The sequence below is a fragment of the Solanum verrucosum genome, unplaced genomic scaffold (assembly GCF_900185275.1).
Source record: "Solanum verrucosum unplaced genomic scaffold, falcon-dt-bn FXZP01000252.1, whole genome shotgun sequence".
NCBI classification, from domain to species: Eukaryota; Viridiplantae; Streptophyta; class Magnoliopsida; order Solanales; family Solanaceae; genus Solanum; species Solanum verrucosum.
In genome coordinates, this window is record NW_026019988.1 from 5028688 (window position 1) to 5049386 (window position 20699).

At 32.8% G+C, this 20699-nt stretch overlaps 2 protein-coding genes across 3 annotated transcripts; both read left to right on the plus strand.

Annotated features, from left to right (window-relative positions):
- The first annotated feature begins 2301 nt into the window (after nt 1-2301).
- Nucleotides 2302-8824, plus strand: LOC125819091 (inositol phosphorylceramide glucuronosyltransferase 1-like). Of its 2 annotated transcripts, none has more exons than XM_049498606.1 (10): nt 2302-2801; nt 4039-4159; nt 4875-5060; nt 5299-5462; nt 6262-6369; nt 6623-6760; nt 6841-6945; nt 7182-7467; nt 7558-7681; nt 8607-8824. In XM_049498606.1, exons 1-10 carry the CDS (start codon nt 2574-2576, stop codon nt 8746-8748), a joined length of 1602 nt encoding a protein of 533 aa, XP_049354563.1. In that variant the 5' UTR covers nt 2302-2573; the 3' UTR covers nt 8749-8824. The 2 variants fall into 2 exon arrangements, with proteins under 2 accessions (XP_049354563.1, XP_049354564.1); XM_049498607.1 differs by having other exon boundaries at nt 2370-2801; nt 7200-7467.
- A 7440-nt stretch (nt 8825-16264) lies between these two features.
- On the plus strand, nt 16265-18053 carry LOC125819113 (phosphoenolpyruvate carboxylase kinase 2-like). The gene is made up of 2 exons (XM_049498629.1): nt 16265-17080; nt 17637-18053. Exons 1-2 carry the CDS (start codon nt 16297-16299, stop codon nt 17684-17686), a joined length of 834 nt encoding a protein of 277 aa, XP_049354586.1. The 5' UTR covers nt 16265-16296; the 3' UTR covers nt 17687-18053.
- Nucleotides 18054-20699: the final 2646 nt, after the last annotated feature.

Consider the following 20699-nt stretch of genomic DNA (forward strand, 5'->3'; position numbering starts at 1 on the left):
TGTAGTAGTAGTACTAGTAATTTCTGTATAATCACAACATTAATGAAGTTTTCATTTTGTTAGTGAAACTCAAGGTTTTTTCTACATGAACCAAACAAAAAACAGTGAACTAATCTGAAAAAATCAGTTAATTGAATAGAATTGTAACTAATTAAACTACTATGATAGTTCAGAAATGATCTGTTGGTGAGTTATCAAGTCAGAAGCAGCAACAACCTTGAAAGAATTTTGAGGAACGGAAGATGCTGGAGAAGGTTGCCAGTCAGTTATGATTCCACCAGCACCCTCTACTATAGGAACTAGCCCGAGAAGACCATAGGGCTCGACAGCACAGTCAACGACAACTTGCAACATACCGGCAGCTAACTCAGAGTAAGCAATGCAGTTGCCGTTGAAGAAGGTTTCTCCGACCTTGTATTGCCAACCGGTTGTAGGTGTGTTTAGCATCTTTGTTGTAATTACAGATGCATCCAATGACCGGTTTACCGTTGTGAACTACAGCTAGCGACGTGCCAAATGTAGGCAAGAGTCTCTCCTCTGCACCATCAATAGATTCCAAAACCCAAACAAACTCAGGAATTGTTGTTCCATCCAGATTGTTTCCCACACACAGCGTGGTAAGGTAAATCTTTCAGGATTAGTGAGATCATAGCCTTCTCTGCTTCAGCGGCAATGTTTGTCCATAATGGAACATTAGCATCGGAAACCTTGAAGACACTGCCCCGAGCCAAATAGTGTCTCAGAATGATCTCCCCTGCAGCATCAACAAGAAGATCGAGATCAAGGTCACTAAGGGGCAAAGATTCTTCCTTGCTTGAATCTGTCAACATGTTGCTTCTATCTAGAAAACTCAAGCCCTGGAAATATATTTTAGGTACATTGACAGCAAGACATTGTACATATAACCACACAAAATTAGCTCTCCAATGAATTAGGTACCACTATAAATTAAAGACTTAAAACAAACTCATAATCAGATTAAGTGAACTCATAATTCACTAAATCTCTTAATCTGAAGAAAAAAATTGAGCCCTCAAAATCTATCAGGCATATGGATTTTCACTTCTAAAAGTAGGGATGGGCATTCGGTTGGTTCAGTTTGGCAAAAATGTGAAACCAAATCAAATTGAAATAAATTCGATTCAGTTCGGTTATTACAATTTCGGTTCGGTTTTAACCAAATTTAATAAATAGTGGTACAATTTAAAAATTCAATCACTATTTCGTGTTTTAAGTAGGTCTCACTTTTTTTTTCCAGATACAAGGAACCCAAAAACAAAGAAAGAGCATTATTATAGCAACAAACAAGCTAAACTAACTTCCAATATGTGGAAAATCGAGTCTACCAACCAAACTTGGGTAACTGCTTCACGATTACGCCCATTCACAACTTAGAATCAAAAACATTCATCCTTTCATTCTATTCATTACAAATACACAGCCCTTTCTTTCCTTTTCTTAAGTGCAGTTGGAGGATCATTTTTCTGCTATACTAGACATTGGCAGAACAATGTTACCGGTAACTCATAGTGGACACCGAAAAGAACGGCGTTCCCATTCAAGAATAAGAGCCCGTTTGGATTGACTTAAAAGTCGATCAAATCTACTTTTAAGTCAATTTTTAACTTTTAGAAGTGTTTGATAAATATAAAAATAATTTAAAATAAGTAAAAAATGACTTAAAATAAGATTTAATGGACCGGCTGGGGCATGGGTTGAAGACTGAAGTAATTTAATTAAGATTTAAGGGTTTAAAAAAAAAAATCGGTTTTTTGATTAATCGAGTTTCTATAGCTAAAAAATCGAAAAAACCAAAATATTGAAATTTGAAATCGAAACCGACTGAAAAACTGAAACCAAAATTTCAAAAAATTCGATTCGATCGATTTTTTCGATTTTAACCATATTATGTCCAGACCTACTTAATCATACACATTATTAATCTCAATAAGTGGTGAAACACTTGTGTATGTTCCAATTAATGTTGATGTACATAACTAAAGTAGAACATTTTATATAATTAACTAATATACGTAATGGAAACTCGACTTAACAAAAATATGAGTAGAAAGTATCTAATACGAACATTATACTCAATCAATACGAATCAAAATTATGCTTCTTCTTTTTCTTTTTGTTTTTCATCTAGTATTCGCTATCTTAATTAGAGACAACCTCATTCAAATTCACGCATTGAAGAGACCATTTTGGAAGACCACACTCCCAATCAAATTATTTTATATCGAAACTCAAATACGAGACTTACCCTTCCACCACGACCTATGTGGTATGGTATTTTTGTTTTGTTCCTTGTTCCATGCAATTTCCTTTTATCCATATGAGCACGTTGAGAGACGGTTGACAACTCCTATTTTCCAGAAAGACAGCCAAACCAAAAAGGGAGACGACAAACAAGACTCTGAACATTGCCTTGCTGGAAAAAGGAGCAATAAAAAATCAAGAATCCATATGAACTTTGAAGAATTCAAAAACCCCAGTTGAAAATAGATCCCCTTTTTCAATTTCCATTTGAAAAAGAGAAAAAAAAAGGATCTTTTTTTCAGTGTAGTGTGATGAGAATCAGTTTTTTACGATTTGGGGTTTTATTCTTATTGTGTAATTGTTTAATTGGAGTTTATTGTTCCAAATCTGATGAAGCATATGTGACCCTTTTGTATGGCGATGAGTTCTTGCTTGGGGTTCGAGTACTTGGCAAGTCCATTAGGGATACTGGATCCGCCAAAGATATGGTAGTTTTGGTCTCTGATGGGGTCTCTCAATATGCCAAACAACTACTCCAGGTAGGTTTTGATTGTACTCTGATCAAAGTTATTTTTGAGTATTACTGAATACTAGTACAAGAACATAAACCCCTTGATCTCGAACTAGTTGAGGTCGGCTATACGAATCTTATTTTAATTTGTTTCATTTGTACCTGTATCGGATACTCAATTATAGTTTTTTTTACAAGGTTGAGCTGGGAGATGTGAAGACTGTTGAATTGTTATTGTTCTAGGACTAATGAACTCATTTTTTCGCCTTCTATGTGTTTGCTTATAAGAACATAAACCCCTCGATCCCAAACTAGTTGGGGTCAACTATATGAATCCATTTCGTTCTGTTTCATTTGGATCCATTTTGGATATTCAATTATAGAAACATCTCTCTACCGTTTAAAGGTAGTGGTAAGGTCTGCATACATCTTATCCATCCCAGACCCCACTTGTGGGATTACACTAGGTATGATGTTGTTGCTGTTGAGCTGGGAAATATAAAGCTAGCTGATTTGTTATTGTTGCTGAGCTGGGAACTGTAAAGTTAGCTGATTTGTTATTGTTGTAGGACCAATAAATTCAACTTTTTATGTGCTTGCATGTTAAGAATAGCTCAGTATTGTCTCCAAGAGGATGACTCAGTGTTTAAGCCATAAGAGAAAAACCTGGTGATTCTGGTCTGAATCCCCCTGTACAATGCTTCAGTGTGTAAGCCCATCTATCCAGCTTCTGTGAGCAGGTTTTTCCCATCACTTGCATTGTGGGTTTTAGCTGATTGCCTTGTGGATTAGTGAAAGTACACACAAGCTGAGCCGTAAACATAAATTGTTAGAAAAAGAAAGTTCACTTCCTCATGGGTATTCTTTAAGAGTGTAAATTGATGAATGTTTAGTTGATTGCTTTATTAGTGATCTAGGACTAGTAAGTAAGTGAATATTAAAATCTAATTCGAGTGTTGCTCAATTGTTAGAAGTAGTAAACTGGGTCTATCTTGAAGATAGATTCTTTTTTCTATTTTGAAACTAAATCACTTCACATTCTTTCCAGTCAGTAAAAGCAAATCGTAAAAGTGGTACCTGTGAATTGTGATTTACTTTGCCTGGGTGAAGTCCTATAATAGTCTTTGTTTTAGCTGTTATTCTTTATTGTAGCATTTATTCTTAAATTAATTATCAATCTTTTTGTTTATTGTGTAGCTATTTCTAGGCGGTGCTTAACTTTCCTGTTAAAATGGTTGTTTTGGTGTTTGGTTTCTTTCTTGCAGGCAGATGGTTGGATTGTGGAGAAAATTAGTTTACTGGCAAACCCAAATCAAGTGAGACCGAAGAGGTTTTGGGGCGTCTACACAAAGCTAAAAATATTTAACATGACCACTTACAAGAAAGGTAATTCGATATGTGTCAAACTTCAACCTAAATGCTAAAGAAAGAAAGGGATGTAAAATAGAACCTTGGATATTTCTTAGGTGTTTCTAAACTTTGTCTTGATGAATTTTATTGTCTTCTTGATGATTTCCACCATTCTATAATGGATGGTATGTCCTGTTATATAATGGATGGTATAAGTGGTCTAATTTAATTCAGTTTTCTTCTTCCAATTTTATTCCTTTACTTCAAACGTCATTTTGTCAGCCTGTTTTTAAAAAACTGATGTAGCTGCAAGTACATCGAGTATGTAGTTGTACTAAGAGTAAAAAATAGGTGAATATATCTGAAGATAAAGAGAACCATGTTCTGCTACTATAAAACTTTATTTAGATGAAATGTGGCTCAAGCAATTGGAACAACAACAACAACAACAACAACATACCCAGTGTAATCCCATAGGTGGCTCGAGCAATTATTCTGGTAATTTTTGTTGCCGATGCTATGCGTGTACTACCAGGCTCTAGGCTTTAGTACAATTAAGTCATCTCTTGTGTATGCTGTTAAACAGAAGGGCCATGGGTATGTGAAAGATAGAGACCTAGCTTGTTTCATTACCTGAATATTTCAAACAGATATCTCATTACTCCTGTAGTTTTCTTTTCTGCTAAGCAATATGCATATGGTTTTCTGACTTGTAGACCTTATTCTTGCCATTTCTCCCTTGTTTTGGCAGTGGTGTATCTTGACGCTGATACTATTGTTGTTAAAAGCATTGAAGATCTGTTTAAATGTGGGAAGTTTTGTGCAAATTTAAAACATTCTGAGAGACTGAATTCTGGAGTCATGGTGGTTGAGCCATCAGAAAAAGTTTTTAATGATATGATGAGCAAGGTGACCACTTTGCCTTCTTACACTGGAGGTATGGTTTAGCTGTGAACTGCTTCGGTTTTAAGGTTATATGTTGTCATCAGTCATCACATCTTTCTATAGTCCAACTTATGTTTCTATTGAAAGATTTTGATTATCTTTTATTATTTAATAATTTTTGTGAGATATTTTTCTAGCTCTGATAGTTCGTTACACAATTTTTTTTTTTCGTTGTCCTAATGGTGAAACTATTTTTGTTTTGATAATTATTGTTACTTCTCTTCTAACAGGTGATCAAGGTTTCCTCAACTCCTACTATGTTGGGTTCGCTAATGCTCAGGTTTATGAGCCAAATTTGCCGTCAGATGTCTTAAATTCCAGAAAGGTTCCAGAAATGGAGAGACTTTCTACTCTTTACAATGCAGATGTTGGCCTCTACATGCTTGCTAACAAGGTATGTTTGGATTCAAGAGACTGTCCTTTCTTTGAGTGTGTTTTTAGTTGGTTGGGATGTGGTGTGTAAGCTTTAGCCTTTGATGAAAATATGGACAAAATACAATTAGTTTTTACACTCTTGGAGGATGCTTTAGTGCTTTCCTGGACCCTGCACATAGTGGGAGCTTTAATGCACCAGCCTACCCCTTTACTCTTAGAGGAAGGATTCAAGCTGCCATTTTTGTTAGATATAGGAAAAGAAGGAAAATTTGACTTTCATGGGACTGGAATATGCTGATGTAGTATAGCACTTAGTTATCAACAATTAGTGAAATTTGACTGGTTCATACTATATATATTTTATCCATAGAATAGTTTTTCCATGGAAAGAGAAATTTTGGAGAAAGCTCACAAACCATTTAGGAGAACGTGCTGCTAAATGTGCATGATATTAATAGAAGGTAGTGAATGAATATATCTTGGATGGCCAGAGATAAGGGAGGAAAAGCCTAATACTAGGTACTACCTTCCACCTCAAACCATAATGTGGGAATGGATCATTGTCTGACTCCTGTTTTCTTTGGAGGACTGGACTCGTTGGTTTTGCCATGGGTAGGCCGTGGGGGTGAGGGGGTTTACCATATCCCAGAAAAAAAAAGATTTTCTTGGATGGCAGGAAGTGTTTTCCCGGTGAAACAAAATGAGAAGGTTTCATATAGATTAACATAGGCAATTGTTTGCAGTAGATATTTTCGGAAGTGCATTAAATTTGCTTCCTTCTTTTGACCTTTATCTTTTCTCAATTGATGTATCTGCAGTGGATGGTGGATGAAAAAGAACTTCGAGTTATTCATTACACTCTTGGCCCGCTTAAACCGTGGGATTGGTGGACGTCTTGGCTGTTAAAACCTGTTGATGTCTGGCAGGTATTCTTGATGTTCTCTCCTCAAGCCATTGCTAGTGCTCTTTGCATTCTCCAAATGTGGTTGTCTTTTTCCTGCACTAGTATGCTCCCTGGTTCTGTCCCCCACCCAACATAAAACCTTTTTTTGCGTCTTCATGGAAGCCTTCTTTTTTTCCCATCTTGGAGATGAGGATGTCTTTTGATGTGGAAAAGGAGGACTTTTGAACTTGCCAGTACAAGATTGTGTGACTTTATTATGTATGCCTATGCTGCAGAATGTTAGGGTACAGCTTCAAGAATCTCTACCTGGAACTAGAGGCGGCAAAAATTCCAGAGATGAACTTCTTGTCAAATTTCTTTATTTGCTTCCATTGCTTCTGATAGCATTTTGTTACTATCGGTCGTTCTTACAGGTTGGTGATTTAAAAAAGAGTTAATTACTTAGACACTAATCAAACATTTGAATATATATTCTAAAAGATTGCTTCCGCAGACACAATCACTGTGGCATCATATCAGACAAATGTACTACAAGGTCAGAGGAGGTGTCCTAGCTTATGCCTCTGTTCCTCCATCTGCCATCAGCTCCAACCAGCAGGTACCTCTTCTTCTTCCTCTCAGTTTTTGAGTTGTGAACATCCTGATTAAGTTTTGCACCTTCCTTTCACTATTCATAAATTGCCTATCATACAATGCAGAGGGCCTTAAATTCTTGCCTTGATAGTTGACATATTTTGGCTGCTGAAATTAATGACCATATTTCTACCATAATATTTATTTACTTATTGATAAGCATATGTTGATTTTCTCACATAATCTTAAAATGATAAACAGTCCCCAAATGGTATGCAGTTGAAGATGCCTACTTATCTGGGTGCGATATCTGTCTGTGTCTGTTTTGCTGCTGCTCTGGTGTCCCTTGGCCTTCCACTTTTAATCATTCCGCGCCAAGTAATGCCATGGACTGGTCTCCTTCTTATGTACGAATGGACATTTACGCTTTTCTTCCTCTTGTTCGGAAGTTATTTGCACATAGTTTATCAGTGGGGAAGGGTTGCGGCAAATCAACCTGGACAATTTCCGGCTCATCCTGTATCCTTGGATTATGAACCTGGAAAAGGTTCGTTATGTAACCAGATCTCTGAATTCTATTTTACTAAATTTGTTGGTGCATTTCTTCAGTGTTGCTGCCTGTTTTGTTGCTTTGTAGGTCATCAGCGGCAGCAATCATGTTGTGACAATGCAGCGTGGTACTATGGGTTAGGGATGGCATTTCTTGCCATTGCAGCCCCAGCATTGCCTGGTGTTTTTGGAGTCACTTCTTTGTTTTTGAGGTACTTTCGACAAGATTTCTGCATTTCAATCAATTTTGTGTCATTTGGTTGTTGTCTATTCAGGCTGGATTTGAATTACGTGATGGCACTTGATGTCTACTTGCCATGTGGTTCTTTGTTTCACCTAGGGAACTCGAAATCTTTTAGCCATCCATACGTGTGAAGTTATAAGTTTATTGCAATACCATTATATAAATGGAGTCTTAATCACATCTTTAACTCATTCATGAATAAGGAAGAAAAGTTCGTGAAGATGATTCTTATATGAAGTCCATTGGATGAGAAAATACCAAGTAAATTTAGGCTTTTGAAGTTAAATCAGAATTTCAAATAGGTCATATTTTAAAGGCTGATAAAGCCTAAAAGATGCTTCAGCAATTCATTTTGTTAGACGACAGTCTCCTATATTCCTTTTTATGTTATCATAGTGAATTGCTTTGTATCCTTTTTTTTGCTGTCTTATTTTCTTATAGTTGTGCTTCAAATTCTTCTTCTCTTTTGAGCCGCGGATCTATTGGAAACAACCACTCTACCCCACAAAGGTAGGGGTAAGGTCTGCATTCATCTGACCCTCCCCAAACCCCACTCATACTGGGTACGTTGTTGTATGCTTTCATAGTGAAGCTTCAACAGCATTGCTGGGGTGTTACGTAAGCCATCTTCTGTGACCACGTAGCCACGCATATAGTTCCATCGCTCAAGTAAAATTTCTTGGTGATGCTGTTGGCTTCTCTGTGCTTCCAATTTCCCGCCCTCTCCTTTGTTTTCTTGTCCGTCTTTACAGATACCTTTTTCTTGTGATAAGGCACTAGAATATCTTTCTACGTAAGTAGTCAAATAACATCTCTAGTTGAAGATGATATGATACAAGTGAACGTCTACCAAAAAACTATTGTAAAGCTTCGTTCTTATGCTTTTTCTACAGGTTAGGTTTGATGGTGGTTGGCGGCCTTATTTTGACGTCCTTCATGACATATGCTTCGGAGCATCTATCGATTAGATCATTCGCGAGGGGCTATGAAGAAAGGAACACACCAAAGAGTAGGAGTGTGTGTTTCTTATGTTGATGATGTCAATAATTTTGGTTTTAGCTAACTACAGGCAATCATCTTCTTGATCTCATTTGTAACATGCAGAATATGCTGGGAATTTTTTGATTTCTAATATGTCTTTTTTTTTTGAAAAAAAAGGTTGAGGGGTAATTCTTTTGTAAGGTTAAAAAGGTGTATGTTTTCTGTATATGCTTCTTAAATTTGATTTGATGTGGATGAGGATTATTTATCAATTCTCAACTGTTGGAACACTTCCGTACCTGTAGTCGTAGTATTACTTTTGTAGTTTTTTTGCTCCTTTAATTTCTGTAAATATTATTGTTCCTTGTACTTCGATTATCATATTATTTTGTTGTAGTTATTGCTTCTTTTTAGAATGCTTTGTCATGCCTTGTTTAGTGTTTTGCTTGTTTTTTTCACTCTTATTGTTATCTTGAGCCGAGCGTCTATCGGAAAACAACCTTTCTATCTTTTAGGTAGTGGTAAAGTTTGTGTACACTTTATCCTTTCAAAATTCTACTTTGTGGGATTATATTGAGTATGCTATTATCATATTAAAACATTACTGATGGAATGATCTTCGCGTCTAATCTTATTAGTACGCTAAGTGGACTCAATCAAAACTCTTCTTTGCTATCGCTATCTTGATATTCGCTTTGAATTTCGATTAATTTGAATTTGGACCCCACAGGATAAGCAAAAGCTCTTTAAACAAGTGAACCTACAAGGCAACAACAACTAGTTTATATTCAATCAATCACTTTTACGAATTGGAAAAAAGTAGACAGATAAAACTGCCTCTTTTGTCTTTGCATCCATTGGGACCTCAAAAGTGAATCATCATATTCCATTGTTGTCATATTTTGTCTTCTTTTTCTTGTGTGTGTCTTTCTTTATAAGTGGTTTGGACAAAGAATTAGTATTATCCAAAATGAGCAATCAAAGGCCTTGTCATGTCCCAAGAATTTAAGAATTCTAAATTATAAGATTCCCCTATTTTTTTTTTCTAACATTTAATCAAGCTTTTGTTTGAATGAGCTTTAGCTCTCTTATTTTGTGATCTAAGATGATTAGATAAGGTTTTCTATGTGTGTTGGGGAGCATCTTTTCCCATTAAGTCATAATCAACTCTTTACTATGAGTGATTATTTGATGCAAAAGATTGACTCATTGTGAAAAAAATACTTCTTCTGTCCCATTTTATGTGACACTCCTTTTTTTAGTTCGTCTCAAAAAAATATCAGCTTACTATAATTAGAAACAATTTAACTTTGAAATTTCCTTCTTACCCTTAAATGAAATGAATATCAATCACATAAATATCCAAGTTTGTTTCAAACCACAAGTTTCAAAAGTTTTTTTATTTTAAACATCGTGTCAAGTCAAAGAATGTCACAGAAAATGAGACCGAGGGAGTACTATTTTCTCTCTTATAATTTATATGACATTTTTTTTGACAAATATTTAATAATATTATCAACATTTTACCTGTATTAAGTTCCATGTATTTGACTAAACATTAAGGGTAGTTGTGAAACATTACAAATCTTCTCATATTTCTTGAATTTTGGTGTACAGTCAAACTACGAAATCCGTTGGGTTCATCGGTGCCTCAAACTCAACTTACGGTGACTTCTGAGAGACAAAGTCAAAATGCAATATCCTTTTACCATACTTCGAGATGCTCCTCCCCGACGATAAAAGAGCGAGGCTGGTGGTGATAGTTTAGTTTTGATTTACTAGTTTAATTATGAAAGATTAAATATCAGCTGAGTCCAAATTAAAAGATACATTTATTTATTATGTTATTGTGAGTACATTGAATCTTTAACAGTTGAATAAAGTATATTCCAATCTCAAGTTTGGAGGTCATTTTCACTTGCTCCAAAAGGAATTATTTTCAATCACATATTTTGTTTATGCTGGCACACTTTAATATTCATTTATTGGTACCAGCATATAACTGCTATTTGTGCCATGTGCATGAGAAGACAAATTTTGATTAGAATCTAATCAAATATAATATAAACTATATGACAAAGTAATGGATAAGAAACCATAGTATAAGCATTTGTAATTTTATAATAATTAATATTTTATAGTTACTAGTAATACATCTCTTTCAGAGTGTGATTACCTTTCTTTTTCTTTTAATCAAAACATATAAATAAGGATTTAGGTGGTATTGATACACTATCTTCATTATTAATTAAAGATTTCAAGTTCGAATTCTTATTAACAAAGGCCAAGTCAAAATTTGATGAAAGACGTGTAATTTTTTTTAATTGTGTAAACAGTGTGTAAAGTTATTAGAGATAACTTAAAAAAAATTCATTAATATAAGAGTTAATTCCATAGATTCACGCTAGTTTATAAGCTTACGAATTTAACCAGATTTTTGTGCGTCCAAATATGTCCAGATTACCAAAATTAAGTTTAATTTGTTCTAGATATATTGTATTCAAGTGAATTAGTATGCATATGGGATACATATACAAATCTCGCTCGCCTCCTCCTATCTTGCTCGCGTATCTGATTTTTCATATACAAATCATACCAAATATATGTATCTAGTGTGATTCACAAGTATTTGAGTTGCATAAATAAATCTTGCTCGTGTCCTTTCAGTTGTCGTTCGCCTTCTCTCCCAATTTCAATGTATCTGATAGCAAAAAACATGTATTTCGATGCATTTGATTTGAAATCTGATATAGAATTACTAATTAGTGAGATAAAATTTAATTATCTCAAATTAGGAAGAGAATTAGTAAATATGATAGAAATATTTGTATGATTAGAAAGTACTTCTCTCATAAATAGATTTTATGCGATATAAATTTAAATTATCAGGATTATTAATATGGATATCGAATACAGAATATATAGAAAAACCAAACTTTCTTCTCACTTCACAAAAGCACTTATCATGGGACATATGTCATCACTCTTTCAAGTGGACGGCTTTGTAAGGATTCCAAAAAAGCATATTAAATGAATATTCTTAGGTTATACTTGACAAGATACTATTATGCATCCCTTGATTAATTAATCTTAATTATTGATGATTAATCAAAAACATATTTTGATAATATATAATATACTCATTTTAAAAGAGAATTTAAAGGCAACAAAACCTAAGAAATACAGTGTATACTAGTATAATATTTAGTGTGATTGAGACTGTTTAATAATATTATTTTAAAGTGCTAGCGAATTTAAAATTTAAAATTTACGTATTATTTTGATTCACAGTTAAATATTTGTTATATATATATATATATATATATATGCCAGATAGACATGTTAGGAATTACTTTTGAAAGATTTCAAATAATTATAGTATTTTTTTTACAACTAGTTGCTATTTGACGACAAATTCTATTATCTATATATAATATTATTAATTTCTACCAAACAAAAAAAGTAAGGAGTGTGAAAGTTGAGTCACCCCACATTATTGTCATTTGGTGGCTCATGTGGCACTTTATTACACTAATTAATAAGATAGCAAATAGTTGAACTTTTTTATGAACATGATGTGAAAAACTATGGGCTATTTCGAAAATCTGTGGTCTTGGTATATAGGGGCGGACCCACGTGGTATCCAGGGGGTTCACTCGAACTCTCTCGGCAAAAATTACACGATATATATAAGGTAAATTTTCTGTATTTCTATAGATATATATATTTTGAACCCCCTCAATAACAAAGAGAAACTGACGACGCAGTGGCAAATACCCTTGAAATTAAGTTGTAATCACTGGATTGAATCCTAGTGATAGCACTTTATTTTTTTCTTTTTTAGTTTTTTTTAGTTTTTTTTAAAATTTTCAGTTCTGTTTTTCAAGTTTTTTATAGTTTATTTTTTTACTTTAAAAAATGTGTTAAAAGTTTGGTTTTAAACCCAAAAGAATTCAAGGTTTTCATTTCTAAAGGCTTATTTACACGTTTATACTTTTATTTTTCGAACCCCCTGAACGAAAATCCTGGGTCCGCCACTGTTGGAATAAGGTATTGCTATTTGAAAAAAATTAAATCTAATGATATAAAATTTATGGCTAGTTTCAAATATATACTCTCTGTCTCTAATTACTTGTCCACTTTTTCTTTTATAGTTGTCCCTAATTACTTGTCCATTTTGACAAATCAAGAAAGGACGTTTTTTTTCCTATTATACCCTCAATTAAATGACTAATTACTTTTAAAAATGTAGAACTTTTCATCCACTTCATAATTAATAGGGGTAAAATGGTAAACTCACTATGTCATTAATTTTTTTCTTAATAGGTATGTCAATTCAAAAGTGGACAAGTAATTAAGGACAAAGGGAGTATAAAATAGTTTATAATAAATATGTTAGTATTTTATTTACATAAAAAGATAGTTAAAAGTTATAAAATGTATATTTGATTAAACAATATAAAAAATATATATTGATTATACAATATAGTTTATTAGCGTACCAATATTTAAGTTATACATTGTCTATTCATTATGATAAACTCTAAAAACTTAATATAGTTTAACTATGTATAAAGTAGAGAAAATTAGCAAACTAGTGAAAATCCCTAATATAATTATTAAAAATATCTATACTTTAAAATAATTATTGAAAATGTCAATATGTCAATATTTTAGCAAATATAATGTATTCTAATATAATTAATTTCCTTTCCTTTTATTTCTCAAATCAATTCCACATTGGACTCATTTTTACCACTACCTAGTGAAAAAGTAAAATAATAAAAAAACCTTATTATCCACTTTCACCTCTTTCTAGGTTTTTACTCCAAATTTCTCCTTTCTTTCTCTCTCTCTTTGATAGGTAACGTTTTTTTTTCAATTATTTTCAAAAATCTGTAAAAATCTCCCAAAAGATATTCACAACAATCCATTGATTTAGCCACAACTGAAATGTTCATCATTTTTTCAAGTAAAAAATGGACATTTTCTGTTCTGATTTAGCACCATGTAATCCCATCAAGTTTTCCTAATTATTGTGCTATAGACTAAAGCAAAATTTATTTTGGAAGATATGCCAAATCCTTGAAAACTTAATTGATAGTACTATTTTTCCATTTTTTTTAATCTTGAACAAATCGTGGCTTAATGAACAACTTTATAATGTTTTGTAATCTTATTTTCATTTTGTTTTCATATTATGAATTGGATATAATTTTTGTAGTTCATAATCTCATATTTTTAGGATTCTGTGGAATACAATATATTTTTGTTTTTTCTTATATTTGTATGCCTGTTAGTTTTGTATTTATGTCATCAAATTGTATTCATCCTCAGAAGTGGATACAAAGTTAGTAGTTCATAATAGTACCTTTGCAGCTGATTGTGTAGAATACAACATAATTTTTGTTTAGATACGACTTTTGTATAGTACATAATATTATTTTGTGGGGATTATGTAGAATACAACATATTTTTTGTTATATTGCTTCTTATTTTGTATTTATTCTAACCGTATGCCTACTAGTTTTGTATTTTTATCATCAAATTGTATTCAACCTCGGCAACGGATACAAAGTTAGTCGTTCATAATAGTATCTTTCTAGCTGATTATCTGAAATACAACATAATTTTTGTTTGTATTTATTTTTTATTTGCTTTTATTCTAATTGTATACCATCAAAAGTTTTGTATTTCTGTCCTCACAATGTATCTCAATATTTCTCTATTTAAATTTCAATCTAAAAGCTTTTAAATTACTCTTTCCCACAATTTTCTCATTTCTGTTAACTAATTGAAGTCTTTAAAATTAAACAAATGAAAAAAAATACATAATCAACCCTATAACAAAAGAAAAATATTGGCATTTTTAATAAATATTGAAAGTCTGGCTAAGAGGTCCTATTAAATACTAAAATATTGACATTTTAAAAAACAGTATACACCGACTAGTCAATCTCAATCAACTTAAAATCATCCTTAAATAGTTCCAAATTTTAGATATGAAATTATCTCGATGTTTATGTTTTTTGATAAATAATTTGCTTAAAAGAATACTCATTTGCGGTAGTGATTCAGACTTCACACAAACGAGCCTCTTTCACCCCCAAATAATAGACAATACGAATAATAATCACGTCTCTTAGTACCAAACAAAAAAAAAAGTGATAATTGAAGTGACACATGATCATTTTGCAGTTGTTGAATTTTCATTTGCTTTTTCTTTGATAGGAAGGTTTAAATTATTTATTGGCCTCCAATAATTGACATTTTATTTTAATTTTTTAAAATTTTATTTGTTATTTGATATTTATATTAAAGTCTGATTAATTTGAATACATACGTGATACGACATAGAGCTCATTCGGAGAGAGTCCTTTCTACTAAAGAAATTTTTTTCATTTTCAAAATTTAAAATCGAGACTTCTGATTAAATGAGAAGCAGACTCATCTTCTGCACTACACGTCTACCCCTTTGAATGGTTCCCATAATTGACTCCAAATATTGGAGTTATCCAACACTTGTCTTCCTCAAATAATTTTAATTTTATTAAAGTGCATTATTAAGGAGATGATAATATTGTTGAAGTAGACAAGTGAGGTAGTTTATTAATTTTCCAAGGTTTGAATTGAATCCAATTATCACTATGAGATTTTGATATTATTGGGGTTTCGTTATGAATATGATAAAGATAATTTTTTTGGTTATTCGTTATAAATTATGAACTCCAACTTTCAATATAAATATTATTTTTTTTATACAACTTTAATATTTTAAACATAATCAAAAGTTAAAGCAACGAGAAATGATCTTACTTGTGTAAATTCGTTCTGCCTCGGTAGATGTGCAACTCGAATGAGTTTTCATAGATCAAAATTTCAAACGAAATTACTATTTTATCCTCAACGTCAACTCCATGAATTCAAAAATAAAATAACCAAATGCCTACTAAATATATTCTTTAATTAATAAAGAAAAGTCCACTTTCTTGCCGTTAATATACAAATAATACCTGATATATGACCTAATTGCTTACACTCTAAAAGTCAATTAACCAAACTTCCTCCACATAAACCTTAAATTTATTTTATTTTATATCATATGATATAAAAAAAATATTAATATATGTAGAACTTAACGTTGATTAAAATTAAACAATTTTATAATATGACATGCAATATTCCTCGTGCCCTGTCACATTCATGACTCAACTATTGCCATAATTTTTTTTTACTCCGTAATATAATTTAATTTGACATAAAATTTAAGCAATCTTTAACGATAAAAATATTAATCCATGAATCATCATTTTTTCAATCACGTTAAGTTTGTACGAGTTAATGACTGACTCAACTTATAATTTTGATTGACTAATGAAAAATAGGGAGTGAGTAGAGGTAAAATTTTTAGTCAAATGAAATAATGACTTGTTTAGTACATCAAATTTTTGCAAATTAAAAACCCACTAATTTATTCACTCGATTAATGACCCCATGTAAAACCTTAGGCTACGAATATTCGATTTTTTAAGAATTTATAAATATAACTTCTTTCATTCTATTAAAACCAGAAAAAAAGAAACAGAACAAAGCCTTGAAAAAATGTTCCAAACCTTGAAAAACGATTTTCAAATTTGCGAAGAAATCGGCCGTGGTAGATTCGGTACCGTCTACCGGTGCTTTTCTCCGGCGACCGGAGAATCCTACGCCTGTAAATCTATCGACAAAAACCTCCTCATTGATTCCACCGACCGTGAGTGTCTCGATAAAGAACCCAAAATTCTTCAACTCCTTTCCGGTAACCCCAACATTCTTCATCTCTATAAAGTTTACGAAGATGACGATTTCCTTCATATGGTAACCGATTTCTGCCCGAATAGCGATTTATACGAAAGGGTTTCATCTGGGTCGTTGTCAGAATCGGCTGCCGCGGCTATTCTGATTCAGTTGGTTTCTGCGATTAGCTATTGTCATCATATGGGTGTTGCTCATCGTGATATTAAACCAGATAATGTGTTGTTTGATTCTGAGAATAGATTGAAGCTTGCTGATTTTGGATCTGCGGAGTGGTTTGCGGGTTGTGAAGGGAGGATGATGAGTGGGGTTGTGGGTACGCCGTATTATGTTGCGCCGGAGGTTTTGATGGGGAAAGAGTATAATGAGAAGGTTGATGTGTGGAGTGTGGGGGTTATTTTGTATATTATGCTTTCTGGGGTTCCTCCTTTTTACGGTGAAACGCCGACTGAGACTTTTCAAGCTGTTCTCAGGGGAAATTTGAGGTTTCCGACGAGGAATTTCAGGTCAGTTTCGTCTGAAGCGAAAGATTTGTTGAGGAAGATGATATGTAAGGATGTTTCCAGAAGATTTTCAGCTGAACAAGTACTGAGTAAGTTAAATTTCTCTGATTTTCATATTCCCCTGTTTTAGTTGCTTGGAAAATTACAGAATATATTTCCGTTTTACGTTATTTCATTGTTGTTACTGTTCTCCATGTTCGATATGTTTTATTTAAGTCGAGTGTATTGGAGATAGGCTTATAGAATCTCAATCTTCAAATACGATCCGTAGACATTCTATCCTTCCTAAACCTCACGTTTAGGATTACATTGGTATGTTATTGTTGTTCTATGGTGCAATAACGAAGTGATTATTCATATGTTGAATCCCAACTTATTTAAGACTGAGACGTTGTTCTATATTAGTATAGGAGCTAAAGTTCCAATTTTTTTAATTTCTTGAACTATGAAATGTTTCTTTTTTTTACCCTCCTTAGTCTGCTCCCTTGGTGATTCGAACTTACATAGGATTGGACGTGACTCATGAGGGATGCTTACCATCCTAGCAACTCCCACTTGTCGTCCAAATTGTTTTCTTGATTCTTCAAACTGGTGTTTTCTCTTTGGTGAATATTATGTGATGTTGATGTTATTTGTTAAATACAGGACATCCATGGGTGATTAATGGAGGAGAGACAAGATCAATGGCTGATTGAACCTGAAACAAGATAAATACTAGTAGAGCAGTACAAATTTTGATAAAAAGCTTCTTCTAATGTGTTTGTTGTGTATATTACACCAAAAACAAGAAAATATGGGTTGTTATGTTGTGGAGATTGGAGAAGAATCTTGTAGATGATAATGAATCTCCTAGTTTATATTATAACAAGAAAAAATCAGAAAAAAAAGATTTCAAGCTATGTAAAAAGATCCAAGCTTTCCCCACCTTTATATATTTTTTTAATTATAAAAGGTTGAGGGAGAGTAGGAATATATGTATTTTGGTGCTTTATCAAAGTTTTGTTGTTAAGTTGAGGAGTTTGCTATGTAATAAAAAAAGTATGCTGCTTTTGTTATATTATGAATCTTTTAAGTAAATTCTACATGCCTTTTATTTAGTATTTCATTTTGATTTCTTCATTTGTGTTGTTTTCTTGAGCCGAAAGTTTATCAGAAATAGTTTCTCTATCTCTCAAAGTAAAGGAAAGGTTTATGTGTATATATACTGTCCTTCTCAGACTTCATTTGGAGGATAACACAAAATATATTATTGTTGTTGTTGTTTCAAGTTAATTCTTGTCTATCTTGTTTAGTATTTTATGTTGAATCGAGGTCTATTGGAAACTGTCTCTCTACATCTCCAAGTAAAGGTAGGATTTACGTAAATATTGTTCTCCTTAGACATTACTTATAGAATTACTCGGGATATATTATTGTTGGTGATGTTGCAAGTAAGTTTTTACATAGGCTTGTGGTTAAAATTCGATCAAAGCTCCCTAAAAGAACATATAAATAAACATGATTTGGTTTATTGATTTACATATAAATAATTTACTAATATGTACTAGAATAATTTTCTCCTAAACAAGACTTTTGAACCATAGAGAATTATAATTAAGGAAAAAGGATTATAATTATCCTTGAATTATTTGAAATACGTTAATTCTGTTTTTTTATTACGTTTTTTTTTTGCATAAAAATACCTTTTATCGTTAGGCAACTAGCTTAAAAATACATTTATTCAACTATTCAAGTAGCTCAAAAATATCCTTTTCACCGCCGATTGCTCCAAAATACTAAACTATTTAAGATAAAGACAATTTTATCAATTTGACCCTATTACTTTAATGTTATTTAAAGTGAAAAGAAAGTTTAACAATTTTTACTTTGTAGAACTACAAAAGTAAAAAATCTACAAAAATATGAAAAGAAAAATATATACTGTACATCAATTTTTCAAAATAAATTAACTGTGATGATAAATCATCATTCATCTAAATGAAGGGTGGTCCCTTTGGATTTTCTAGAAGAAAATAATGTTTTTTTGTTTTTATTTTTTTTCCATCCGGTGTCCAGAGTTCGTATTAGAGCCTTGACTAAATCTGGATCAGGCATTACTTGGCTCATTCGAATATGACGCTCCCAACAAGATTTTCTTCATATATAGAACTCGAATTCAAGACCTCTGATTAATGATAGAACAGTCTCACTCAGGGGCGGAGGCAACATGTCACTCCCTGAGCATACACCCTGGACGTGGCCGGCACTCGAGAACCATTGCTGGCCCCAAGCGAACCCTTGGCCTATCTTTCTTACTCAGCGGAAGACTTTATTCAAGATAAATACTTTTAAAATAATACACTGAAGTGCTCAATAAATAACTGAGAATGTAATAAATAACATTCACTGCCAAAGTGGAAACTCAAGTCTCAACTTAACTGAAAAGGAAAAGTAAAGACTCATGAACTAACATCAACTAACTCTGTCTATGAAGCCTCTAAACTCTGAGGGATGTCGGGACAAAAGATCATCCTAACAACTGAAATAAGCAAGTAATAAAACAAAACATAACTAAAGGGATCCTCCGGAAAGCAAAATGGCTCACCAACTGACTCTGAGTGCTCAACTGGATCAACGATGCGCTGGATGTTGATCCTGGTTACCTGTGTCTGCATCATAATAAGATGCAGGCCAAATGACATCAGTACATTGAATGTACGAGTATGCGAGGGGAATTCTAAAACAAGACATAAGCTTGAAAGGAATTGAAGAACTTACCTGGCTCAACTCAACTCAATTGATTTCAATATAAAGCAGTGTATATAAATGCAGTATAAAGAAAAGCTTTAAAACATGATTTTCAACTCTGTGTATTTAGAAATACAATAATAACTATGTATGTATGCAAAGATACAATATGAACTATGTTTGTATATGAAAATACAAAGTACTGCTGTGGGAATTTCTCTAACCGACAAACATCACTTAAGAGCTATCGTGATGATACAACGTTTTGCCTCACGCTGCCAGGGTCGTCTTATACCTTGTCGGGGTATAGAACATGAACTACTAAGTGAATTCACTAGTCTATGCTAAAAAGCACTAAATGGATCATCTAAAAAGTATGACCCTTTTCTACCCATGATTGCTACATGGTTTATAGGGGCTCAGAGTTCTTTGAACTCTCCCCCATATCAATGCTCAATACTACTCCCAAAATATACTAGCTCTTTATGTTTTAAAAACATAACTTCTTTCAGTGATTTGAGATAATTGCTCAAAACTTAGCTCAAAGGCAATCTTGGAAATCTCAGTTTCCCTTCTTGCTTAATTGTGAAAGCATTTACTTTTTTCTGAAAACTAGCTCAAAGGCTCTTTGGAAATCAAAGTTTTTCTTCTTGCTTAATTGTGAAAGCATTTACTCTTTTCTGAAGACTAGCTCAAAGGCTCTCTGGAAATCAAAGTTTCCCTGTTTAAATGTGAAAACATTTTAAACTCTTTGGGAATACATAGTCCCCATATACTTTTGAAGATATGAACTTCAACTGTACTCTTTACTGAACTCAAAACTCAAGTCTTAAAACAAAGTTAAATCATTTGTAAAAGACTTTTGGAAGATTCTATGAACTTCTTTTGACTTGGCTCCTAACTTTTCTTGACTTGGCTCCTAACTTCTCTTGACTTGACTCTTAACTTTCCTTGAATTGAATTGTGGATTTAAGGATTACG

Coding starts and splice junctions, on each gene's coding strand:
- LOC125819091 (XM_049498606.1), top strand. CDS start 2,574: ATGAGAATCAGTTTTTTACGATTTGGGGTTTTATTCTTATTGTGTAAT. Junction 6,370..6,622: donor AACCTGTTGATGTCTGGCAG/GTATTCTTGATG, acceptor CCTATGCTGCAG/AATGTTAGGGTACAGCTTCA. Junction 6,761..6,840: donor ACTATCGGTCGTTCTTACAG/GTTGGTGATTTA, acceptor TTGCTTCCGCAG/ACACAATCACTGTGGCATCA.
- LOC125819113 (XM_049498629.1), top strand. CDS start 16,297: ATGTTCCAAACCTTGAAAAACGATTTTCAAATTTGCGAAGAAATCGGC. Junction 17,081..17,636: donor TTCAGCTGAACAAGTACTGA/GTAAGTTAAATT, acceptor TGTTAAATACAG/GACATCCATGGGTGATTAAT.